At 34.8% G+C, this 25,605-nt stretch overlaps 3 protein-coding genes across 14 annotated transcripts; 1 reads left to right on the forward strand and 2 right to left on the reverse strand.

Moving 5' to 3' along the window:
- The first annotated feature begins 972 nt into the window (after window positions 1-972).
- LOC108346325 (uncharacterized) lies at window positions 973-7,106 on the forward strand. Of its 9 annotated transcripts, none has more exons than XM_052875896.1 (14): window positions 973-1,299; window positions 1,567-1,763; window positions 2,496-2,779; window positions 3,326-3,399; window positions 3,635-3,794; window positions 3,905-3,929; window positions 4,023-4,112; window positions 4,613-4,784; window positions 4,858-4,931; window positions 5,176-5,245; window positions 5,756-5,827; window positions 5,903-6,039; window positions 6,391-6,464; window positions 6,628-7,106. In XM_052875896.1, exons 3-14 carry the CDS (start codon window positions 2,587-2,589, stop codon window positions 6,681-6,683), a joined length of 1,197 nt encoding a protein of 398 aa, XP_052731856.1. In that variant the 5' UTR covers window positions 973-1,299; window positions 1,567-1,763; window positions 2,496-2,586; the 3' UTR covers window positions 6,684-7,106. The 9 variants fall into 9 exon arrangements, 8 of the variants coding, with proteins under 8 accessions (XP_052731856.1, XP_017440866.1, XP_017440868.1 ...); XM_052875879.1 differs by lacking the exons at window positions 973-1,299; window positions 1,567-1,763 and adding an exon at window positions 1,806-2,113 and having other exon boundaries at window positions 2,569-2,779; window positions 6,628-6,687; window positions 6,768-7,106; XM_017585377.2 differs by having other exon boundaries at window positions 973-1,688.
- Window positions 7,107-7,847: 741 nt separating this feature from the next.
- Window positions 7,848-15,178, reverse strand: LOC108347402 (probable ADP-ribosylation factor GTPase-activating protein AGD14). Of its 2 annotated transcripts, XM_017586615.2 has the most exons (15): window positions 14,842-15,178; window positions 14,286-14,392; window positions 13,217-13,278; window positions 12,733-12,820; window positions 12,574-12,635; window positions 12,410-12,503; window positions 11,236-11,664; window positions 10,594-10,909; window positions 10,266-10,513; window positions 10,013-10,177; window positions 9,521-9,625; window positions 9,329-9,412; window positions 8,826-8,988; window positions 8,689-8,734; window positions 7,848-8,370 (listed from the first exon to the last, which is right to left on the reverse strand). In XM_017586615.2, exons 2-15 carry the CDS (start codon window positions 14,382-14,384, stop codon window positions 8,232-8,234), a joined length of 2,100 nt encoding a protein of 699 aa, XP_017442104.1. In that variant the 5' UTR covers window positions 14,385-14,392; window positions 14,842-15,178; the 3' UTR covers window positions 7,848-8,231. The 2 variants fall into 2 exon arrangements, with proteins under 2 accessions (XP_017442104.1, XP_017442105.1); XM_017586616.2 differs by lacking the exons at window positions 9,329-9,412; window positions 9,521-9,625.
- A 1,888-nt stretch (window positions 15,179-17,066) lies between these two features.
- LOC108347401 (probable ADP-ribosylation factor GTPase-activating protein AGD14) lies at window positions 17,067-24,247 on the reverse strand. Of its 3 annotated transcripts, XM_017586612.2 has the most exons (16): window positions 23,920-24,246; window positions 23,365-23,471; window positions 22,216-22,277; window positions 21,522-21,609; window positions 21,362-21,423; window positions 21,198-21,291; window positions 20,223-20,648; window positions 19,506-19,821; window positions 19,381-19,422; window positions 19,172-19,284; window positions 18,928-19,083; window positions 18,721-18,825; window positions 18,527-18,610; window positions 17,991-18,156; window positions 17,843-17,903; window positions 17,067-17,538 (listed from the first exon to the last, which is right to left on the reverse strand). In XM_017586612.2, the coding sequence occupies exons 2-16, from the start codon at window positions 23,461-23,463 to the stop codon at window positions 17,400-17,402; spliced, it is 2,013 nt and encodes a 670-aa protein (XP_017442101.1). In that variant the 5' UTR covers window positions 23,464-23,471; window positions 23,920-24,246; the 3' UTR covers window positions 17,067-17,399. The 3 variants fall into 3 exon arrangements, with proteins under 3 accessions (XP_017442101.1, XP_017442100.1, XP_017442102.1); XM_017586611.2 differs by having other exon boundaries at window positions 19,172-19,422; window positions 23,920-24,247; XM_017586613.2 differs by lacking the exons at window positions 22,216-22,277; window positions 23,920-24,246 and having other exon boundaries at window positions 19,172-19,422.
- Between the last annotated feature and the right edge of the window lie 1,358 nt (window positions 24,248-25,605).

Below are 25,605 nucleotides of genomic sequence, written 5' to 3' on the forward strand. Positions count from 1 at the left end.
TTAAAGTAATTATTTTAGAACAAAGTTGAAAAGTACCTTACTCATTCACAAAATAAATTTGAATGAAGAATTCATATTTTTTACAAAAAATAAACAAAATTTTATATTTATGATATCGGTTGCAAAGTTAAGTGAGAAAATATGTGACTAGAGACACTAGACCAAACAAAAAACCATATTTAAGTATATTCTTAGTGGTTATACTAGCCATACCATACTTAGTATGCAGTTTTTTCAACTATCTGTTTTCTTGAAAGTGATAGAACACCACAATCGTCAATGCTACTCGATTCCATAAGCAAAATACTTCATGATGATTCAAACGTGTCTACAACTTCTCAATCTTATATTATAATGTTAATTCGGGAAAACTAATAGATATAAGTTTTTCTTTATTTCGTAAATTGTATTTTTTTATTATAAATTTGGTGTGGTTCTCATATTTTATATTTATTACTTTTTAATAAATAGTTGATAAAAATTTATGACGTCAACATATTCATAACAATGGTTAACATCTATTTATTTAAAAAACTATTATTAAAAGAAAAAAAAATCACCGAATTTATTTAACTTTAAACTAACTGAATAAAGGAAACAGGTATCTAAGCATTGTGTACTTTTTCTTGATTTTTTAAAATACTAAACAATTTTTATATTGATTAAACTTTATAATTTACATTATTCACGTTTTAAAATTATTTGCTCAACTAATAGTCAACACCCGTAATATTATTTTTTGTTAATCTGATACACCGTATTCGAGGAGACAGATTTATTTTCCTGGTAAATTTTGTTATACTAAAGTTTTTTCAAGATTGGGTTTCGAGAAATGCGTTTGGTGATGTAATATTAAATTATAACTTTAGAAGAGTGAGTTAGAAATATATATATAAAATAAAAAAATGAAATGAATCCTTGAAAGGAACACCAACCTGTAATCCGTTGGAGAAGGAAAGAGAAGGCTTAACGGCGGGAAAAGAAGGTAAAAGCTGCGAAAAGCAAACAAAAACTACCAAACCAAAAGCAAACTCTCTCATCTCATCTTTAGGCCATTTTTAATTTTAAGAACCAAAAGAAGAACAAGAAGAAAAGCAAAGCAAGCGCGCTATAATCTCTTTCTCATTTTTCGTTTTCTTCTTTGATTCTCTCTCAAAAGAGAGGAACCAAAAACTAAAGCAGAAATAGCGAATGAAACCGAGATTCTACAAGAAAGAGTGTTTCAGTGTTCGCTCTTAACTAGATCTGCGTCCTCTTCGTCATTCTTCTGATCTTCTTCTTCTTCTTCTCTTCTTTCAGGTACTTGCATTTCTTCCTTTCTTAGATCCTCGCTTTTGCAGTAAGCGATTTCCGGTTTCTCAGTACGAGTTGCAACTTGAAAGCCTTCGATTACTTCTTTCAGGATTCGATAGTTTATTCTATATGCATTATAATGTGAATGTTGCCTCTCAAGAATAGAAAACACTGTTTCTCTCGCTCTGTTTTTGTCACTTTTTTTGGCTGTGTTTTTGCTGGATTTCGTTTATGTCATGATGTCCATTTTCTTCGATCTTCTGTCTCGTATAGTTTGTAGGCATTTCTTTCCACGTAGAATCTGCGGAATGCTTATGCGTGATCGATGGTTTTGGTGTTTGTTTGCCGAGAAAATTAGGAACGACATTGAGCGAAGTTTAGACGCTTACTTCGAGGTAAAGGAAAAAAGAATCACTGCAGTGCACTCAACTGCAAATAATTGAAAAAAAACTCTAGCACTGATAATTGAGGTTCGCTTTTTCTTTTTTTTTTCTTTTTAATTTTTAATTTCTCATCCTGACATTTAAAAAAAAATTTAAATACTTATTGTGTTTTCTCAGAACTTATACTGTTTTTTTCCTTTCTTTTTTTTCGCTTGTTTTAACATATATGTTTGCTTTTTTAGAGGATATATTCTTATAATGCGTTTTTGTTGAGATAATACTAGAACATTAAAGTCGGTTTTGAGTAATAAATTCACACGTTTGATTCGTTTTTACGCAAACGCATTATTGTCACGTTCATGATCTATGCAACTGCTTGTAATTGGGAACTTGAAATTAAATCGGGCCATCCAATTCAGTGTGGGAGCATGAGTAAGGTTAGTATTATTTTCAGGGGTGGAGAGAGAGTTATCACTACGGTTTGTTCACTTTATTATTGATAGCTATAAAGAGGTGAGGAATTATAGTGAAAGACATTTGAGGTACGATTTAAACTGTCGGAATTAGAATTTATTCTACGATGATTGGTAGGTAATTGTTGGCCGAAAAATGGAATGACAGGCAGGACAAGTGAAATGAAATGACTATCACTATTCACTACCAAAGAGAAAAAACAAAACCATAAGTTAAATTTGACCCAGAAAGCTACCCAAACCTCCCCCAAGATTTAAGTTCTTCTATTATTTCATTTAAGGATTAGTTAAAATAGTAATGGAGCTACAATGACAAAGGTGAGTCTTTTTCTGAAAAATAATGCAGTACAGGGAATGGAATAGATGATCATAAAGGAATGACTCCCATTTCTTCTGTGTCCCATTCATGTTCTGCTTAGCAATTTTGTGTAGAAGAGATGGAAGCTGGGGAAAGTAACAGTGGTAACGAGAGGCGTATCATATCCAAGGATTCTTCGTGGTTCAGTCAATTCAGAAATGCATCCAATCCATGGATGGCAAGATATGCCTATGCGTTGATTTTTCTTGTGTCAAATCTTCTAGCATGGGCTGCCCGGGACTATGGTCGTGGTGCTTTAACAGAAATGAAGAGTAAGATTTCTTAAATCCTCAAAGTGGTGAATTTTTGCATCCCACCGCCATAACATTTAGTTTTCTAATGCTTCTTTCAGATCCAGCATCTATGCTTAAAATTTCTATTTATTTTTAAAAATTGATTGTTTTCTTCTTTCTAATGGCTATTGGTTCCCTGAAGATTCACCATCTTAACATGTAAATCTGACATCTTGTCTGAATGCATGCATTATTTTATAAAGATCAATCAGATGATATGAAAAATATTCAGTAATGCACAATGTACTTTGGTATATATATTCAATATACAACTTTTTATGATCAAAGTGGAATAAGCATTTATAAATTCATAACAGAAAATAATACCTATTTAACTTTCTATTTAGTAAGTTGGACTTCTTAAATGTTAGCAAATCATTCAATTAAACCGAGAGAATTTTTTTGACACACACCTCGTGTACACTCTCGGGACTACTGAGACCGTGTTCCCTCCATTTAAAGCTGTTTACGTTTAAGCATACTATTTTCATGCGATGCTTAAAATCTAATATATTGAACCTACAGGACTAAAAGGATGCAATGGTGGAAAAGACTGTTTGGATGCTGAAGGTGTTTTACGAGTGAGCTTAGGTTGCTTTGTATCCTTTCCAATTATACGATTGACAATTGTCGGTAAAGGCTTTGAGTAAGGTTTGTAGAAAGGAAATCAGTAGTAATTTGATTAATCAATGATTTATGTTTGTTTATGCTAGGTGGAAAAATTAAATTAGAAATTAATGAATTGACAAAGAGTTATCTCATAGTTATGTAATTTTATCTTAGGCCAATGGAATAGTCCAATACTATTTAAAATGAACCTTAACCCGAGTTTAGATATTTTTTATCGTAATGTTTTTGTCAACTGCTCGTACTTCTAAACTGAACGATGTGAGAGATACATGGCACTCTGGATGGTGGTCGGTCAAGATTGCTCTCTGGGTCGTCATGACTATCATCCCATTTTTACTCCCTTCTGAATTTATACAGATTTACGGTTAGTAAGTTGTATTTGCATCAAGCCTCCTAGAATTAATTCATTCTCTGAAATATCAAAAACGTAGTTATTATAAACTTGTCATTCCTCTGATAGAATTCTTTTGGCAGGGGAGGTGGCTCACTTTGGTGCAGGGTACATTTTTAACCTCTTGCAAATAATTTAGTCTTGCCATTCTTTCTACAGTCATCTATGAATATTTAAAATATTGCTGTATTCCTTTTTCAGGGTTTTCCTTCTTATCCAACTAATAAGCATTATCAGCTTCATTACATGGCTGAATGAATGCTGTGAGTCCGAAAAATTTGCAGCAAGATGGTAAGATTTTATCAGTTAAAGAACTAACAGAAATGCATGCATCCTGAACACGAACAATAGGCTTGAGAAAATTGCAACTGTATAAGTTTTCGTAGTTTTTTAATTTAACGATTCAGCAAGGCATGCGCATTTGTTTTCGGATATTGAATAATTGATTGTTGTGCTGATATAAAGACAAGGGAAAAAAATCTTGATTTTCTACATCCTTATCAACTTTTAATTAGCATTAAAGGAACTCAAGAGTCTAGAGTGGGATAACCAGTTATTGTTTGATCGAGTGTGTTCTAGCTTATCTAGTTATCTTAGCAATTTAGCAACTTGTGTAGCGAGAAGTGAGAAGTGGGGCAACAACCCGAAAATCGTGCTTGTGCAATTTATCCCGTTTGGTCTTGTAAAACATTGATGTGGTTTCGAACAAGTTGATCAGTTTATTTAAGATAATATCAGGGGATTCAATATTCTGTAAATGTTTATGTGCTTAATCATCAATTACCACGCAGCCGAATTCATGTGATGTTGTTTGCGACGACTGCATATGTTGTCTGTTTGGTGGGGATAATTTTGATGTACATTTGGTATGCACCAAAGCCATCTTGCCTCCTCAACATTTTCTTCATTAGTTGGACCTTAGTACTTCTCCAACTTATGACAAGTGTGTCTCTGCACCCAAAAGTAAGATTTTCCTAGCTCAATTCACTTCATCATGCAAGATTTGATGTGGAATTTCTAACTATATCTGCAATAGGTTGATGCTGGCATTCTAACTCCAGGGCTGATGGGACTTTATGTTGTCTTCCTTTGTTGGTGCGCCATTAGAAGGCAAGCCTACCAATCTTTGCTTGATAATTTTGGATTAGTATCGATGTTGCTGTCCAAAGCATTTAGTCTCTATTGTTTTATAGTGTTATCTACCAAAGAAGGCATGCGAGTAACACGATTCATAAAGAAAAGCGTCTTAATATCCAAGTCTTTTAATTTTTATTCATTTAAGCTTATGCAACCCCTCTTAACTTCCTGTTTTTATTTCTATTGGCTTTGAGCTTTAGAATATTTTTTAATGCAGTGAACCTGCAGGAGGAAACTGCATCAGGAAGTCTGACTCTACGACAAAAACAGACTGGCTAAGCATCATTGTAATATACTTCTACTTCTATTATGTTTTTTGGAGAGTAATATATAACTACTCTTGCTTCATTGAAATTTGAAGAGTCAAATAAGTTAGAATATCTCTTTAAACTATGAACTTACAAATATATATATATATATATATATGTATATACATATATATATATGTATATACATATATATATATATGTATATACATATATATATATATGTATATATATATATATATATATATGTCTGTTCTATATTCGACTTCGAGTCTATAGCTAAGTTTTATGCACATTCATAATTACGTCTTTCCATTTAATTTAATAAGAGCCAGGAACAAACTAATATTATTCCCAGAAAATATTAATCACTGTTTCGTCTATTACGAAAATATTTAAACTCGTAAAGACGAAAAATATCATCATATCTTTTTTATGATGCTTGGTAATTAATTTTTAAACCTTCTGAATCTTTAACCCCGATTACTAATTATGGGTTGGTTGACCTATGTCGATTGCTATTGTCGACAGAGCTTTGTTGTTGCAGTACTAGCAATCGTTATTGCGACATTTTCAACGGGCATAGACTCCAAATGCTTCCAGGTTAATTACAAACTCTTAGTTTACCTTGATTTTTTAACATTATGTTCTCAATACATATCTGACAGATCCCTGCAGCTCAAGAAGGACAATACACCACCAGCAGAGGATGATGTACCTTATGGCTATGGCTTCTTCCATTTTGTTTTTGCCACGGGAGCAATGTATTTTGCTATGCTATTGATTGGGTGGAATAGTCATCATTCTATGAGAAAGTATGGGTCTCCTCTCCTCCTTTAGTTGTTCCATATTATAATACCATAGAACACAAAAAATTTGGTCCCCGTTAAATTTTAAAGGTTTCTTATTTGCGTATATATATATATATATATGAATACAAAACTTCACTTTACAAGCTGTGGTTTTATAGAATTGAATTAAGTGTAAAATTTATTCTTAATCTATAATAATCAGTCGGTGCTTAATCTATAACAATCAGTCAGTGCTCAGTCGAATATGTTTTTACTGATCGTCAAAGTTGCTCAGTTTCTCATTTTTAGTGCTATTAGCAAGTTCATACATGTTATAGCAATTTCATTAGATGTAATACCTTTATTCTTGTGCAGATGGACAATTGATGTGGGTTGGACCAGCACCTGGGTAAAAATAGTAAATGAATGGTTGGCAGTCTGCGTATACTGTAAGTATTTTTAGTAAAACCAAGTCTGGTCTGGCATGAAGATCTGAATTTTATCTAAACATAATAGAAGTCTCAAACTCATAAACGTTGTGTTATCAATAACTCTTTCGTATTATTCTTGAGCAATTGATTCTCAATGAAAAATATTTGTGTCTTTTGACAGTGTGGATGCTGATAGCCCCAATCATATGGAATATCAGACATATTGGTTCTACCTGAGAACGTCAGAAACATAAACCATTCTAGTTTTGATATATTTTTTTTCTTCTAGAATTACTATCTTCAGATAGTTCCATATCTCAGATGTACATGCAGTGAGACTCCTCCAGCTTTCAGATAGAAAAAGAATTGCAATTCCAAAACCAAGGAAATTCTCTGGCAGAAACCATTCTTTTTGAGTGGGCATTATACAGAAGCAATGGATCTGGCACCAATGCACATATGCTACTGCTTGGATTGGTTCAATATATATATTCCAAGGATGGGATTGAAATCACCACTCCCAACTTTGTTTGACTTGTTGCCCATCAATCAAAGCCTGACACGTGGATTAAAAATTTTAAATATCTTTTATTATTTTTTGTCTTACACCCTGTAACTGTAGCAATTACTCTTCTACCTTAAGTAATATTCTTCAAGTAATCAACATATTTCCCTCACAAACATTAATCAACTAAGCACTTCTCCCTAATCAATTTATTACTTCTGTTACTAACTGAATAAAAAATGTAATTACTTATTTCTTTCCAATATCATTAACAAATATTAAAAGACTATAATTTTGTTATTATGATGAAATGAAATTCGCTAAAAGTTGCAGAAAGAAATCTTGGTAGTAGAAATTCTAGATTACATAATACTAAAATTAAATACGTAATCTAAGATACAATTTGAAAAGATTGTTCCAATTACCTAATCTATTAAAACAATAATTATACACTTCTAAAAACGACTAATCTAGATTGTATTACTGAATGAACTATTACGGAACTTGTTCGAAAACGCATCCTAAAGATTTTCAACATATTTAAAACAAGTTTTTATTTAATAGACAAAAGTATTGTAGTAAATGCTTTAAAGTATAAGACTTGAAGAAGAAAATACCTACTCAAAAGGACCCAAAAGATGGTGAGTTGTCGATCCCACCCAATTAAATTTTCATGTTTCGGCTTGACGAGAGTTGAAATTTTTTATTTCCCATTCATTTGTATCAAAGTGACTTTTTATACATAGACCAATTCACTATATATGTGACCTTTATCAAGCATAAAATTTAAGATTACGTACTGCAGCGATAATGTAACAATTATGCAGCATATTGTAAAGGGAAAAAAAATCAACCACAATCACGTATAAAAAATTCAATAAACGGAGAGGCATAGAACTCAAACTTGAAAATTATTTAACAGCATAGAACTCAAACTTGAAAATTATTTAACAGGGAGATTTCACGTACCTCAACGAATAGAACGACCTTACAAAAATTGTGATTAGAAAATAATACAAGAAAATATAAAAAATAATATTAGGAGCACCTTTATCTCCAGGGGCAGACTTTGCCTTCATTCCTGTAACAAAAAAACAAATTTACAAGGCCAAGCGCAAATATTTTAATTCGAACCACGGGCTTGTGGCGACCGACCATAAATCTCTCCATATGTGTTTCACTTTGATCGACAAAACGACAGAAACTTCAACTATATTTGTACAGGGTGCAAAACATTGATGCATGACTAAAAAAGGGTGCAAGAAGACAAAAACTTCAGATCATCCGAAAGGGTTTCCTCCTGCCTGGAAGTTGTTTGGGGTAACAGCAGTTGATAACCTACTACCACTCAGCTGCTGATCTGAATTTGAGAAGCCAAAAGCAGTTCCCTCAGTAGTAAAATTCCCAAATCCTTGATGCCTACATATTCAGTTATAAATCTTAAGTGGAAAGGAGAAAGGAAAGTAATGGCACAGCCGATAAATTGTCTCTTTCCTAGAGTACTTTACAAATAATATTACTCGTAGCAGCACACTCAAAACACCACAGCTGAGGGCCGAGAAAATGCGATGCTAAAGTATGATAGTTTATTAATGAATACAGGATTAACTTCATTTTTCCAACATGGAACATTTTACGAATTATTTGACCCAAAAAATATTTCCAAGAGAAAAGAAATAACTACCGCACCCCATGCAAAACAGTAAATATTCAAAAGACTAAAGAACAATTAGTTACCTTGGCATTGGCATGTTAGAGACCATTTGTTGTCCCATGTATGCCCCTGAGATTTTAACATGGTTAAGGTAAGTACAGATAAAGAGCCAATTGCCCTGGGATGAAGTAGCCGATTGAGAAAATAGTAATAGAATTACCTGGTCCCATTGCGGGTGCAAGGGTTTGTGCTTGAGGAGGCGGCACTGATGCATATGATGATGAGGACGGATTCCAGGCAAGAGATGGATTACCCATGTTTGAAGAGTGCATTGTAGCTGAAGGTATTGGCAGAGCACCTTGCAGAGATGACATGGAAGGAAACTGCAACCAAGGAACACCAATCTTTCAGCATCAACCCAAACGAGCAATTAATTAGTGACTTAGCGTAATAGGCATATCAAATTTCAATTTTCCAGTATTTCCAAAGCCAGGTGATTAGAGAAAAATATAGGAAACGAATTCATGAGCACCTCAAAGAGATACAGACTAAAGTAATATAAAGATGAAAAAATACATTGAGTTAATAGCTCAATAATGGATAAATCCAACCCACGTTAAATATTAAATGTTTATTACAATACTCTAGTATGTTCTACAGAAAATAGGATCAATAGTGTATTTACTAGGAACAGGCACTAGTATATCAATGAAAGTCACATACTGTTGGGGCTTGAACTGGAGTAGGTTCGTTATGGACATCAAATGGATTTTTTGATTTTGATGCTTGTGGAAAACTTGGAATGGGCTGTAACAGAAGGAAGAAATTTATGAGATATGATTATACCACAGTACTTGCCAGTAGAAAACAGTTTATGATAAAGTTGCAAACTCAAAAATTGGATTGTAATAGTACCACCGCATTATTGTATGGGATTGAAATACCCATGCTAGGTGGTAGACCCATTTGCCAACCTGGGACTGGAGCAGGGAAGGATGAATATTTAACTGTGAATAGATCCTGCAATTATCACGACTCCCCTTAGGTAAATAATAGACACACAAAATAGTCTGCATGGCATAGATGTGTAGATAACTAAGGAAAGAAATCATAATTATTAATTTGATCTAAAGAAATAAATCAAAAATCATATAAATTCGATTTGGTGTAATTAGGGTCTGATTTTATTTCATTCTGCTTTTAGATTAGATACCTTTATAGGAAAGAATTCTTCCTGATATTCAATGAGATTTTTCTCAGACATTCAGGCAGATCCTTCCTTATTTTTCAGGCCTAGATTAGTGTACAGAACTAATTTCCTCTTCCTACTTATTATTCCTCTTTGTATTAATTTCATTACTCACTTTTGCGCAAGATTCATGGAGTAAAATATGAAGTGAAGAATACCTCCGGAAGTTCACTTCTTCCACTTGGCTTCATATCTACTGTAGAGGATTGTAAAACAACACTGGATTTAGCCTCATTGGCAGACTTTGGGACAAGGTGCGACGGATGGGGCATTGATGTGTTTGGATGCCCTTGTACTGATGGTACCGAGGGTATAGTCCAGGGCTGCAAGAAATTTCTCAGTCAGGGTGAACAAATACCACATCTGAATAAACAGACAGAACGTTTGAGACAATTACACAATAAGACAAACCTGATTATTCAAAGCTCCACCGACTGGTGGTGTAGCTTGTTGAATAGAAGGCTGACTAGCAGCTGCGGTAAACAAAGGTTGCTGTTGCTGATACTGCAAACTAGCCCACTGTCCAGCATTATTCAGAGTCGATGCTGTCATCAATCCGGAAGATGTTACTGAAGCACCACTGTGTGGGAATGTTGAGAAGCCGCTAGCAATTGTACCTCCAGCAGCAGTAGCAGCAAGAGTTGATCCCGTCACAGATCCTGCAGGAGAAAAGAGGAGTCACTGAATAACAATTTTGTCATTAACCTCCTAGGAATAGGCATTGTAACATGGGGATCACCTTGGGCTTGGGAAACTTGAGAAGGTAAAGATACGGGTCCTGTCAATTGAGTAAGCATAGATTCAAGTGGATTAACGTTTGAAGGACCATGAGGTGTTTTTTCCTCAGGAGCAAAATCAAAAGATGCCCAATTGTTATCATTGGAATTTGCAGGCATCCCAAGTTCAGCCACAGCAGTTTGATGGGCTTGAGGAATTGCTGGAGCAACAGATGGTTCAGGATCATCATCAAAATCAATAAGGCTCTTCAGAGTCTCGGGCTTAACTTCTACTGGGGTTCCATGGCTGGATGCTAAGCTACTGGAAGATGCAGTTCTCTGTAATTACAATAGTCAATTATGATAATATTTTTTCCATAGAAAACCAATTTTGGGACACTTACAAGGTAAAAGGGGGAGAGGAGAGGGGGAGATCAGCCCACAAGATTCATAGTAAAAAAAGTAAATACTGAACCACATCACATAGATTTACAAGAAGATTTTGATATAAATCAAATTCAATTCCATCATCGTATATTTACTTACGTCATAAAACCCCCTAAGGAACACCCTCTAGTAACTATTTATCGTAACTGCCCCGATCAACTGCCCTAACTCTAAACACTTATGGTTGAAGTAGATGGAACACCATCAATAATACCTACCTGCGTGAGTGTTGAGCCATTAGCAGCCAGACCACTGTTTGTTTTGGGCGGTTCACTTATTCGAAGAGGTACTACATTTTCTCCCAAGATCTCTCTAACAGGTCGGACAATGGGTGGGCTGGAAGAACCTGAATCCTTGGTTCGATCAGGAGAATGGCCTTCCAACTTATGATTTCCATCGGATATTTTATTATCTTCATATTTCCGTCCATCTCCAAATCTTTCTTCTCGACGCCAATCATTGATTATAGGAGGACGACCAGGACTTATCTTGTAATCACCACCATATTGCCTATTTTCTTGATCATATCCTGGACTTCTTCCACCAGGACTAGACCTGTCACTGTAACGATCCTCATAAGGAGGGCTTTTAGGTCCTCCTTGATACATCTCTGTCCTCTTGTTTTCATAGAAATCATCCTTGTCACCCTGTATAACAATGTACTAGTTCAATCAATTAAGCAAAGACGCATACCCTACATGGCAGACTATACTATCCAAACAACATGCGTCTGAATGTGTCAGATTCAAAAACAGAATTTTTCAGCTCCGGTATGGCTACAAAGCAGCACTAGACTAGTCATCATTATTACTAAAAACAGGTGCAACCTATCTTAAACTTCGGAGCAAATTTAAAAAAAGAGAGAGAAGATAGCTGCATTTTTTATGTATAATAAAACATTCATGTTGTCCAATCCTCTAAAAAGTAAGAAATTTAAAAAAGAGATTTATTTTTATTCAAACATCTCCTTTCGCTTTTGTTTTGTCAACTTGCAATTTTTATTTTGAAAACAGATACCAAATACATATAAATTGTGTTTTTTCTATATTTTTATGTTTTTTTATTCAAAAAAGGGAATTATTTTTTGTGCAATTTATTACCGGTACAGTAAACAAGTTCATAAATCTATGAACCCCTAAAAGAATATTCAATAATTTTTATCTTATTTTTAATCAAGAATTTCGTTGTTTTTGTCAGTGGGGAAGGGAAGGTACCCACACCACATATATACTCTGGTTTTCAATTCTGTGTTTATATATTGTTTCCTACTACTTTTAAAATTCGTATTGAACTTGAGTCATGCATCAATGTCTCATGGGTTAAAATTGTATTCGGGATAGACTATTCTGTATCTGCTTAAAATGGTAAATCCAAAGAAAAACACTTAGGTACCTTGGCTCTTGGAGGTTTATCAGTGGTCTTTTCACCACTGAATCTTCTATCCACATAAACATGCTTGATGAAATCCCGGAGCCTGCCAACATTGCTGGCACCAGAATGCAAGTCGGAATAATGCAGTCTGCAATTAACGAAAGAGCTAACAAGTACATGCTTACCTGCTATCAGGCAAAGAATGACGTTGTGGATCCCATTCTTTAAAATATATTTCTTTTGCACGCTGCAAATATTAGATATAATGAGAAACAACTTAAGAAATTTTAGCATGAGAGACTCAAGATATCTAGAGCAAGCTTTAGCGCACAAAAAGTTCACACCTGATTTCCACCTTCCTGAAGTGCACTAACTTCTAGTGCAGTAAATTTGGCCATTGATATTGATTTTACTCGATGTGTAAATTCTCGGCTAGAAATTAAAAGAAAAAGCAGTTGAGAAGAAAGGAAACTGAATCAACATTGTCCTATCTCTGCTACAGCAGAATATTTAAACAAATTACAATTTGTATAAAACTGCCAAAGAAAAAACAGACTTTTGTAGGCGTATAATTTATGAACAACAATCCATCAAAAACAGCATTACAGCAATACACAAAAAGAACAAGAAAAATGCGTAAAGTATATATACAGACACTCCAGCTTCATTGCTAGTGGGGTGTAGAAAAGATCATGAGGAAAACATATAGAAAGCCTGTAAACTGAAGGAACATGGAAAACTCGAGTTCATCAAATAGTATCTATTCAACAATCCTCAAAGCCAAATCATTATGACATCATTGAAATCAGAAAGGTTGTAAATACTTACTGTATTCCGCTACAGTTAGTGCATACAAACGTCCAGAAATTTGTGCACACATATTGTGGTCCCTAACAATGGAGAAAGAAAAAAGGTATCAATGAAACCACCTTTTCTCAAACATTAGCATCAAATTCAACAATTTTCAAGAAATGTCCAGAAGAATGCAATCAGAACAACAATATAAAAGTTGATAGAGATAACTCTCATATATCAAGGTCTAAAAACGATAATAAGCATGCCCAACAAAAGCATCCTATCTATCTTATAATCAGATTTATCACCATTTGAGATTCGTTTTTGCTTAGAATCCAGAGATTATCTGGTCGCATCTAATGTTTCCCCACAACATCTTTATAATAATTACAGACACATTTTGCAAAATCTTATCTATAGTCAATAATAATGAAGGCATAACGCAGAACAAGCTTGTAGATAATTTGGAAGTTTCTTGATTAATATCGAAAATCCAAAAAGGAACATATTATTACCGAATAAAGCCTCACTTGAAAATATTACAATATCTAACTGTAATACAATTTTCAATAATTGCAGTATGACAGTCAAATCAAACACTACTTCATATTGATGACATGCCATACACATCATACAATTTGTGCCATCCACTCTAGCATTTCCAAATACCATAAGAAATTGAGTCATGCATGTATCTGTTAACGGTTGGTCAGCAAAAAGCAAAAAGTTTTTTGCTATCATGTTTTCTCCACCATAACGTAAGGTGTGCAATGTTTCGTAGACAGTCAAATGAGCCTACAACTCATTGCTCCAATGCATTCCTTCTGTCAGACCATTTTGTTTCCATTAACTAGCAATGTGATAACAGAGTCCAGGTGAATATAAAATCAATGACCTTGGGCTACTCGCCCAATTTCGCACCGAAATTCTTAGGGGTTTGAAGAGTAAGAGAAATCATTACATCACCATTGAATGTAGATCATATCAATGTCCCTCACCTTAACTATACTTTGCATAGTAAGAAAATTCACTAGCACAAAGATCACCAAACAATAACTCAATCCGGCAATAATTATCAAGAGAGCGAGGAAAAAAATCCTACCAAACTGTTACAGTTAATACATCTCCGATTCGGCGTGAGTTTGAGAAGACCTCGAATTATTCGTTCATTTTTCTCATCTTCCTTCAGTCGACTAGCCATCTTCACTTCTGTTGCACACATTACAGCACACACAACATAAACATCAATTCCTCACGAAAATAAACAAAATCCAATTAAACAAATTCAGATTCCTCCAAAAGCTACAAATCAATAAACTAAAAAACTTTCTACGCTGTCATCCAAAATCACGATCATCTGCGTTAGCTCCGCATAACCTCTACAATGTTCCAGAACAAAAACGAAAACTACAATCTAGAACATTCCATTCCTTACGCAACAATTTTATCAGCAACAGAACGGCGAAGAGTGCAAAGAGGACACAAAAACAAACGATAATGCAAAAACAGTAGATCTGACAGTAGAGGACTAGGCTAGAAGAGTAAAGCGTTAAAGTGAGCAACCTTGTGAAGTGAAAACTGTTTGAAAACCCTAAAAGTTGAAGAAAGAGAAAGGATGCGGAGAGAAAAAGGAAATGAATGAAATGAGAAGTAGAAACCTGATTTTGCAGCAGAAGAATAATCAGTTACGAGTCTTGAACTTCAGCACCTTACAGCGCTCAAAGGAGAAAGAGAGAGAGAGAGAGAGAGAGAGAGAGAGAGCAAGAGAAAGAGATCTTTCTGAATTGAGAAATCAGTTACAGCTTTGTACAGAGCTGAGAGAGATTTGCGAAACAGCATGAAAAGAGAAGAAGCCGAGAGAACAGAGAGGAAAAAGGAAGAATTGATCGGAAAAAAGTTTGTTATATTTTTTAAAGTTTATTTTTAATTTTTTTAGGACAGCCTCCAGCTGTGTGTGGAGGTTGAATTCATTTTACGGTTTGTTTTTAATTTGTTAGAACAGTCTTCATCCTGGTCATACTTGGCGACTCTATATTCCATTACATGCTTGACCATCACACTCCTCTCGTTTTACAAATATATATAATATGATTTTTTTTAGATGAAAAAAACAAAAACAATGTATCGTGGATTTAGGAGATTTTCTTTCGACGTCATGTGATACAAACGTTGTTTCAATTTAATACATAGAAATCCTTACTGTGGTAAAATCGTGAGTAAAATTGATTTTAAAATTAAGTTACTTAGTAGCTACAAGTCAAACCTAGTATAATTTTTTTTATTTAGTGTAAAAATGGTTTAATTCATTATTTAAAATCAATTTCTTTATAAGAAACTAGATATATGAATATTTATTAATTGGTATCTTTAACGTGAGTCTAAAGATTTTAACAACAAATTAAATAATTATTTTGTCTTGGTGTTTATCAACGAAAATAGGTGTAAATAATTTGAATGCATATAATATTTTGTATGAAGTGAACACGTGAAAACGCAACAATAAGCGCTTTTTTATAGGCAGGTGTAGGTACACAATCTCTTTACGAATGTAGTTAATAGTTATTTTCAAGATTGTAAATTAGTCCTTACATTTGAAAGAGATAGATTATGGTGATTGATGATGGGAGTAGGTACTCTCAACTTTATGTGCGAATCCTTATTATTCACTTTTAAAATATACAAAACATGTTGGTGTTATTTTAAAAATAATAATTAAACAATGTAAGATTTTACCTTTTAAAATATTACACAAAAATTACACCATTAAATTGAGTAACACACAATTGGACTCATAAATGATGAACTCGATTTAAGGAATGGCATAACTTGGAGACTGAGATTAGATTAAAAGAAAAATCTGGTAGTTAAAGAACATTGTTTACTATAGCTGGTTCATGTAAAGGAGATAATCTAGTGCATGTCTTGAACAAATCTAAAAGAAATAGTGGTAAGTTTCAATGGTGTTGCTTTTTCAAACTAGTAATGGAAAAAATATGAGACGATAACCTTAATTTTTTAAACTATAGGGTTGTTTTTCAATCAAGGCTAACTTTTAGTAGAAGTTGATAATATCGAACTAAATTGAATCTTTGAAACAATAGTTGGAAGGAAATGTGCATTGATCCAGGACTATTCGAATTTTCATGATTTGAGTGGATGACCGAAGTTGATGCGATCTTAATTTTAGAACGAATAGTGAAATTCGAACCGAATGAGAGATGATTCAAAAATGGAAGTCCTCAAGTAAGAGAAATGTTAAAAAGCAAGGGACTAAAGAAATTATTACAAGAAGCAAGTTAATAACTATCATTATTGAACAAATTTTAGCTACAATAAGTTGTGATTAAAATTTATTCTAGTCGTCGTTTTGATGGCATTTCGTATAATTATTACACATAACGACTACAAGACTTATAATTAGAACTACAAAGTAATCATTCTTCACGGATTTAAAACACTCATTCTGGTTAATTTTTACAAGAAGAAAGTTAGATGTTTGACTTTATATTTTTTATAAGAACCAATCTAGAATCTCTCCTGCATTAATATGGTTTCCCTTTTCAGAAAAAACACTTTTAATTGAGTATTTTTTTTAATTTCAATCGATAATAAATGAAATACACGAATGCCTTGAAGTTTTAAAAAATTTAACTAATATAGTTAAATTAAATCGATTACATCTATTTATTTTTAAAATTTGAAAATTAAAATATTTCAAACACCATTTTATGATGCTACATCAAAATTAAAATATTAGAAAGATATCTAACCCTTTCTAATAAATAAAAGTCAAATTTATGTTGCAACCGTAGGAATAAAACATAAGCAGTATAATGTAAACGAAAAAATCACATACAATAATTTCAATACACAGATAGGCATAGAACTAAAACTTAACAAATTATTTAACTGGGAGATGTCACGTACCTCAACGAATAGAACGACCTTACAAAAATTATGATACAAGAAAATCTGAAAAATGATATTACAAGCACCTCTATTTCCACAAAAGTGTGCTTGTATCTTTCCTGTAACAATAAACAATTTACAAGGCCCGGTGCAAATTTTTTTTATCTAACCCACGGGCGTGTTGACTAACTTCAATATGCTTGGGTGTTTCCTTTTGACTGACAAACGACAGCAATTTCAACCATGTTTGTACAGGGTGCAACAAGTTCGAGCGTGGCTTAAAGAGTGCCAGCAGACAAACTTAAGATCATCCGAAAGGATTTCCTCCTGCCTGAAAGGTGTTTGGGGTAACAGCAGTTGACAACCTACTACTACTCAGCTTCTGATCTGGATTTGAGAAGCCAAAAGCAGTTCCCTCGGTCGCCAACCTCCCAAATCCTTGATGCCTACATATTCAGTTACAAATCTTAAGGGGAACACCAATAAATTATCCCTTGCACATATATTACTTCACAAGTGACAAATAAAACTCGATTCTCAGTAATCACACCTAACACACATAGCAGCCGACTCAAGGAACAGGAGCCGATGAAACATGATGCTATGCTATAGTATGAGGGGCTATTTTTTATATTCCAACACGCGATATTTTACGAATGATTAGAAAAGATTTTTCCAAGAGAAAATAACTAATCAACAACAGAACATGCAAAAGGTAAATATTAAAAAGACTAGAGAATAATCAGTTACCTCGGCATTGGCATGTTAGTGACCATCTGCGGATTGTTAACATGTATTCCCATGTATGCCCCTAAGATTTTAACATTGTTAAGGATACAGATAAAGGGCAAAATTGCTTACATGGAGTACCTGACTACGGAAATAGTAATAGGATTACCTGGTCCCATTACGGGTGCAATAGTTTGTGCTTGAGGAGGCGGCACTAATGCATATGATGATGACGGATTCCAGGCAAAAGATGGATTTCCCATATTTGAAGGGTGGATTTTAGCTGAAGGCGTTACACTAGGCAGAGCACTTTGCAGAGATGACATAGAAGGAAACTGCAACCGAGGAACACCAACCAAAATGCATCACCCGCATGAGCAATTAATTGTTGAATTGACTCAATGCAAAGCCGGATGAATAGAGAAAGAAAATAAAGACAAGATATTCATATGAGGCACCTCTAAGCGAGATGCAAACTTCAGATAGTAACGTAATTAATGATAAGAAAAAAATAGTTAAAAATTCAATAGAGGACAAATCCAAACCACGTGAAGTGCTCTAGAAGAGCCAATATACCAAATGAACAATGTTAAATATAATCGGTTTAATACAATACTCACATGAGAGCTACACAAAATAGGACAAATAGAATATATTGTATCACTGTGAACATTAAGCACTAGAGTATCAATCAAAGTTACATACTGTTGGGACTTGAACTGGAGTAGGTTCGTTACTGGCATCGAATGGATTTATTGACTTTGATGCTTGTGGAAAACTTGGCATGGGCTGTAACGATGGGAAGAAATTTATGAGATATGCGTCATACTATTGTACTAGCCAGTAGAAAAAGTTTAAGATAAAATTGAGAGCTAATAAATTGAATATTAACAAAATACCACTGCATTATTGTATTGAATTGGGATACCCATACTATGTGGTAGACCCGTTTGCCAACCTGGGACTGGAGCAGGGAAGGATGGATAATTTACCGTGAATAGATCCTGCACAGATCACAACTATTTCCCTAAGATAAACAGTAGATACCCAAAATCATCTGCATTATGTAGATGTTTCATGAAGTAAAAATATGAAGTGAGAAATACCTCCGGAAGCTCACTTCTTCCACTTGGTTTGATGTCAACTGCAGAAGTTTGTAAAACAACACTGGACATAGCCTCATTGGCAGGCTTTGGGACAAGGTGTGATGCATGGGGTATTGATGTGCTTGGATGCCTTTGTACTGATGGTACGGTCCAGGGCTGCAAGAAATTTCCCAGAAAGGGTAAACAAATACCACATTTGAATTAATAGACATAACATTTGAGACAATTATACAGTAAGACGAACCTGATTATTCAAAGCTGCACCAACTGGTGGTGTGGCTCGTTGAATAGAAGGCTGACTTGCCGCAGCAGTGAACAAAGGTTGTTGTTGCTGATTCTGCAAACTAGCCCACTGTCCTGCATTATTGAAAGTTGATGTTGCTATCACTTCAAAAGATGTTACTGAAGCACTACTAGTAGGTGGGAATGTTGAGAAGCTGCTAGCAATTGTACCTCCAGCAGCAGTAGCAGTAAGAGTTGATCCAGTCAAAGGTCCTGCAGGAGAAAAGAAGAATCGTAGACTGTTAACAATGTTTTCATTAACCTCCCAGGAATAGATGTTGCAACATGGGGATCACCTTGGGCTCGGGAAACCTGAGAAGGTAAAGATACTGGTACTGTCAATTGTATCAGCACAGATTCAAGTGGATTTACGATTGAAGGACCTTGAGGTGCTTTTGCCTCAGGAGAAAAATCAAAAGAGGCCCAATTATTATCATTGGAATTTGCAGGCATCCCAAGTTCAGCAACAGTAGTTTGTTGGGCTTGAGTAATTGCTGGAGTAACAGATGGTTCAGGATCATCATCAAAATCAATAAGGCTCTTAATAGTCTCAGGCTTAACTTCTGTCCGGGTTACATGGCTGGATGCTAAGGTACTGGAAGATGAAGTCCTCTGCAATTACAATAATCAATTATGATAATTTGTTTGTGTAGAAAATCAATTTTGGCAAGCTTAAAAGGGGAGATCATTCCATAAAAATCATAGTGAAAAAATGTAAATATTGAACCACATCACATGCATATATAATAAGAGAACAAGAAAAGAATATATTGATGTTCATGCTTATTGTCACTTCCATGTTCTTTTGATGCTTACAGAGCATTGCTCATTTTTTTTATAAAAAAAAAAGATATTGACCTAAATCAAATTCATTTCCACCCTCCTCGTATTTATTTACCTCACAACCCTTCTATCCCCTTCTACTAACTAACTATTATAACCATCCCAACCGTCTTAACTCCCAACACAAATCCTTGGAGCATACAAAAGATCATCATCAGTAATAACTTTACCTGTGCGAGTGTTGAGCCATTAGCAGCCTGTACACCGTTTGTTTTGGGTGGTTCACTTATTCGAAGAGGTACTACATTTTCTCCCAAGATTTCTCTAACAGGTCGGACCACAGGGGGGCTGGAAGAATCTGGATCCTTGGTATGATCAGGAGAATGGCTTTCCCCCTTGTGATTTCCATCAGATATTCTCTGATCATCATATTTTCGTCGATCCCCAAATCTTTCTTCTCCATGCCAGTCATTGATTATAGGAGGACGACTAGGACTTATCTTGTAATCACCATATTGCCTATTTTCTTGATCATATCCAGGACTTCTTCCACCAGGACTAGACCTATCGCTGTAACGACCCTCATATGGAGGGCTTTTCGGTCCACCCTGATACATCTCTGTCTTCTTGTTTTCATAGAAATCATCCTTGTCACCCTGTATAACAATGTACTAGTTAAATCAATTAAGCACAGACACAACATGGGTCCATATGTTTCTTATACAAAGAAATAAATTTTCAGACCTAACAGGGCTTCAACACAGCATTACGAGACCGTTTATCATTATTACTACAAAAGGGTGGAACCTATTTTAACCTTGTAAGTAAATTTAGAGAGAGAGAGAGAGAGAGAGAGAGAGAGAGAGAGAAGGTAGCAGCGTTTTTGTCAGATATTACTACAACACAGCAGTACGAGATGTTTATCATTATTACTACAAAAGGGTCGAACCTGTTTTAACCTTGTACGCTAATTTAGAGAGAGAGAAGCTAGCAGTGATATTGTAAGATATTGAACACCCAATTTAATTTTGACATACATGTGTGTGTGCGCGTATGTACTGTATCCTACTACTTTTAGAATTTGGTGTTGAATTTATATCATGTATGAGTGTTTCATATGGCAAATCAAACTCACAAGTCTTGATAAACTATTTTGTATCTACTTAAAATGGTAAATCCAAAGAAGAAAACAAATGCTTTAACACCTTTACTCTTGGAGGTTTATCATTGGTCTTCTCACTGCTGAATCTTCTATCGACATAAACATGCTTGATGAAATCCCGGAGCCTGTCAACATGGCTGGCACCAGAATGAAAATCAGAATAATGCAGTCTGCAATTAACACAAGAGCTAACAAGCAAATGTTTACCTGCTATCAGGAAAAGAATGACGTTGTGGGTCCCATTCCTTAAAATAGATTTCTTTTGCACGCTGCAAAAATTAGATATAATGAAAAACCACACAAGAAATTGTAACATGAGAGACTCAAGATATCAAGAGCAAGTTTTATCACAAAAACACATTCACACCTGATTTCCACCTTCTTGAAGTGCACTAACTTCTTGTGCAGTAAATTTGGCCATTGAAATTGATTTCACCCGATGTGTAAATTCTCGGCTGGAAATTAAAACAAAAAGCAGTTGTGAGGAAAAGAAACTGAATCAACAGTGTCCTACCTCTTCTACGACAGAATATTTAAACAAATTACAGTTTGGATAAAACTGCCAATGAAAAATCAGACTTTTGTAGGTGTACAATTTACAAAACTACTATCCATCAAAAACAACAATATACAGAAAGAACAAGTAACAAACATTATGTATATACAGAGATTTCCAGCTTCATTGCCACTGGAGTAGAAGAAATATCAAGAGGAAAACATATAGAAAGTCTGTAAACTAAAGGCACATGGCAAAACACAAGTCCATTATGCCGCTAATATTAGCCATCAGTACTGTGGGTTTGCGAAGCACCTTAAACAATAGGAAAAGGTTTTCTTAACAACTTTTTTTGACAACTTTTTTACAACCGCCTACCTAGTAGCTTGTGATTGGTTCGTTTAAAATATTCAGACCAATAAAATAGTGACACACATAGTCTATTATCAAAAAGTTGTTAAAAAAGGTTATTAAAATATCGTGGTCCTAAACAATATCTACTTAACAATCTTTGAAGACAACACATTTTAACAACACTATGAGCAAAAAGGTTGCAAGTACTTACTGGATTCCGCTACAGTTAGTGCATACAAAGGTCCAGAAATTCGTGCACACATATTGTGGTCCCTACCAACGGAGAAAGAAAAAGGATTCATTGAAACCAACTTTTCTCAAATTTTAATATCAAACAAATTCTACAAGAGTAGGTCCAGAAAAATGCAAAAAAAAAAAAAAAAACACTCTAAAAGTTGGTAGAGATTACAGGCTCTTAAATAAAAATCTAAAAAAACAATTCAGATGCCCAACAAAAGCATCCTATCTTATATCCAAATTTATCTATTCATCTAAGGCTACTTTCTTGCATGAAATCCAGAGAACATAGATAGGTACTGCATACTGCTATCATCCCAATAATTTTAATGGGCTACAACCATGATCTTAGAATGAAGGCATGCGGCAAAACAAGCTTATAAATTATTTGAAAGTTCCTAGGTTAATAATTGAAAATCATAAAATGAAAACATTATTACCCAAATAAAAGCTCACTTTAAACGATTAAAACATCTAACTCAACTATAATTTTCAATAATTGACGGTAGAAAGTTAAGTGAAAGACTCCTTCGTATTATTACCATTCCATACACCAGAGAAATAAAAAACTTGGGCCATCCACTACAGCATTTTCAAATACAACTAGAAAATTGCATGGCTTGCATATATATGCTAACTGTTGTCCAGCATAAAGCAAAAATATTTTGCTCTCATTATTTCTCCACCATAATGTAAAGTGTGCAATGATTTGCAAACAGTTAAACAAACCTATAATTCATTGCTATAATGCATTCCTTCTGTCAGACCATTTTGTTTCCATTAACAAGCAATCTATTTAAAGTGACTTTCCCGCGATAACAAAGCCCAGGTCAACCTAACATTAATGACCTTGGGCCACTCATCCAATTTCAAACGTACCATAATTACACACAAACATCTTAGGTGTTTGAAGAGTAAGAAAAGTCATTACTCACATTACATTGAAGGTAAAACATATCAATGTCCCTCACCTTAACTACAATTGAATGTTTTAAACTGATGTTGTATACATTCAATGGTGTACATAGTAGGAAGACTCACTAACACAAAGAGCACCTAACAACAACTCAATCCGTAATTTCAGAACAAGTTCTATTATCAAGAGAGGGAGGAAAAAACCTACCAGACTGTTACAGTTAATACATCTCCGATTCGGCGTGAGTTTAAGAAGACCTCGAATTATTCGTTCATTTTTCTCATCTTCCTTCAGTCGACTAGCCATCTTCACTTCTGTTGCACACATGACAGCATATACAACATAAACATCAATTCCTCACGAAAATAAACAAAATCCAATTAAGTAAACTCAGATTGCTCCAAAGTCTACAAAGCAACAGACTAAACTTTTCATGCTTTCATCCAAAATGACGATCATACGCGTTAGCTCCGCATAACGCGGCTAGAATGTTCCAGAACTAAAACGAAAACAATAATCTAGAACATTCCGTTCCTTAGGCAACAATTTTCGCACCAACCGAACGGAGACGAGTGCAAAGAGGAGTCAAAAGAAACGATAATGCAAAAACAGTAGATCTGATAATGGAGGACTAGCCTAAGAAGAGCAAAGCGTTAAAGTGAGCAACCTTGTGAAGTGAAAACTGTTTGAAAACCCTAACAGTTGAAGAAAAGGAAAAGATAACGAGAGAAAAGGAAAATGAATGAAATGAGAAGTAGCAACCTGATTTTGCAGCAGAATAATCAGTTATGAGTCTTGAACTTCAGCACCTTACAGCGCTCAAAGGAGCAAGAGAGAGCGAACGAGCGAGCAAGAGAAAGAGATCTTTCTGAATTGAGAAATCAGTTACAAGTTTGTACAGAGTCGAGAGAGATTAGCGTAACAGCATGAAAAGAGAAGAAACAGAGAGAACAGGGAGGAAAGGAAGTATTGATCGGAAAAAGATGTTTACTATATTTCGCAAATCTTTTTAGTACAGCCTCCAGCTGTATATGGAGGATGATTTTATTTTACTGTCTGATTCTAATTTATTAGGACAGTCTCCAGCTTTGGTCGTACATGAGGACTCCAAATTCTATATATAGCATTCTTCACTATTTATTTTTTTTAAAAATAGAATAAGCACTAAAAAAGAAAATAAATTAATTAACACAAGTAATATGACACAGAGAAAATATTTATAATTGTTTTTTCCGGCATCATCTATTACAGACGTTTCATTTGGATGGTAAAATTGATTTTGAAAGTATGTGTATTATGTGTGAATATTTTTGTGGGTGACTGAAAAGGTTCGAAATTATAGTGTTATGTATCTAATTCGTATACATACAGCTTGTGATATTCCTCGTCCAATTTTCGAAAAAATTTTAGACCCATGGGTTGTTGATTTTGAAATTCAATAGAAGACGTCCTCTGAAAAAATCAAATAGCTTGATTTTGAGTTCAACCTTTTAAAATTAGAAAGAAAAGTCTGTTTAGAAGATTTACTTTCTTTTGTGAAAAATATTTTGTTTTGACTTTGAATAAACAAACTGGTGGTATGCCTAAATTGCTCCTATGGTTGCTTCCAGATTATTTCTTTACAGTATAGCCAGACGGTCCTTTATATCTTCCAAGTAAAGATAATAACTAGACATTTGGCTTAACACATGTTACGAATGGCGGTCCACTTCAAAAACAATACTTTTTAATAAACATCAAAAAAATCATAACTAAAATTAACATTTCACTAATGATTTTAAAAATTATAAATAAATATCAAAATGAAGATAAATTGTTGGAAGTTGCTTACCCCTGTACCAAAATCATTTTCTTTTCTATCTAAGAACATTTTAAAGATAGAGACTATTTTTCCCTGAAGATAATCTGTCAGGACTCAGAAAATAGCATGCACAGTGGAGTCCACGTGGCAACCGGAGAGCGCGCCACCTCAGTCGTGCACATGGGCGACAGCAGCGTCTGACGCCCCACTGACGGACGCCAGACTGCCGCACGTGGAGGTGAGTCAGTAGCATCGGTGGAGCGCCGGCTGCCAGACTGTGAACGTGCGTCCAACGGTAGTGGGGTACACGTGTCCGTCTGGGAGTGGACGTCCGATATGGGCAGTCAGGTAGAACGTGTGTCAACGGTAGTGGAAGACGCGTGGCAACTGTAGAGTGGTCGACCGTCCGGTATGGGCTGGCAGAGGCGTGGTGGAGTGCGCTGGCGAGTGCGGACGTGCGCTGGCGGAGAAGAAAGCAAATCTGAGATTTTTGAACTTATTCTCCACTCCTCCCTTCACGCATCTCTTTGCTTCATTTATGAGAATTCCTTCTCTTCCCTTGCTCTCTGCATTCTCTCCTCCTTCTCTCTTCATTCTCTGCTCTCTCTCTCTCTCTCTCTCTAAGAAACTACTGTTTCATCTCCTCC

This window comes from Vigna angularis, chromosome 1 (assembly GCF_016808095.1).
Source record: "Vigna angularis cultivar LongXiaoDou No.4 chromosome 1, ASM1680809v1, whole genome shotgun sequence".
In the NCBI taxonomy this organism is placed as follows: domain Eukaryota; kingdom Viridiplantae; phylum Streptophyta; class Magnoliopsida; order Fabales; family Fabaceae; genus Vigna; species Vigna angularis.

Coding starts and splice junctions, on each gene's coding strand:
- LOC108346325 (XM_052875879.1), top strand. CDS start 2,036: ATGATCTATGCAACTGCTTGTAATTGGGAACTTGAAATTAAATCGGGC. Junction 3,930..4,022: donor GTGGCTCACTTTGGTGCAGG/GTACATTTTTAA, acceptor TTCCTTTTTCAG/GGTTTTCCTTCTTATCCAAC. Junction 6,040..6,390: donor AGTCATCATTCTATGAGAAA/GTATGGGTCTCC, acceptor ATTCTTGTGCAG/ATGGACAATTGATGTGGGTT.
- LOC108347402 (XM_017586615.2), bottom strand. CDS start 14,384: ATGGCTAGTCGACTGAAGGAAGATGAGAAAAATGAACGAATAATTCGA. Junction 10,910..11,235: donor ATGGCTCAACACTCACGCAG/GTAGGTATTATT, acceptor TTGTAATTACAG/AGAACTGCATCTTCCAGTAG. Junction 9,413..9,520: donor TCCCATACAATAATGCGGTG/GTACTATTACAA, acceptor CTTCTGTTACAG/CCCATTCCAAGTTTTCCACA.
- LOC108347401 (XM_017586611.2), bottom strand. CDS start 23,463: ATGGCTAGTCGACTGAAGGAAGATGAGAAAAATGAACGAATAATTCGA. Junction 21,610..22,215: donor ACTAACTGTAGCGGAATCCA/GTAAGTACTTGC, acceptor TTTAATTTCCAG/CCGAGAATTTACACATCGGG. Junction 21,424..21,521: donor TTCAAGAAGGTGGAAATCAG/GTGTGAATGTGT, acceptor TAATTTTTGCAG/CGTGCAAAAGAAATCTATTT.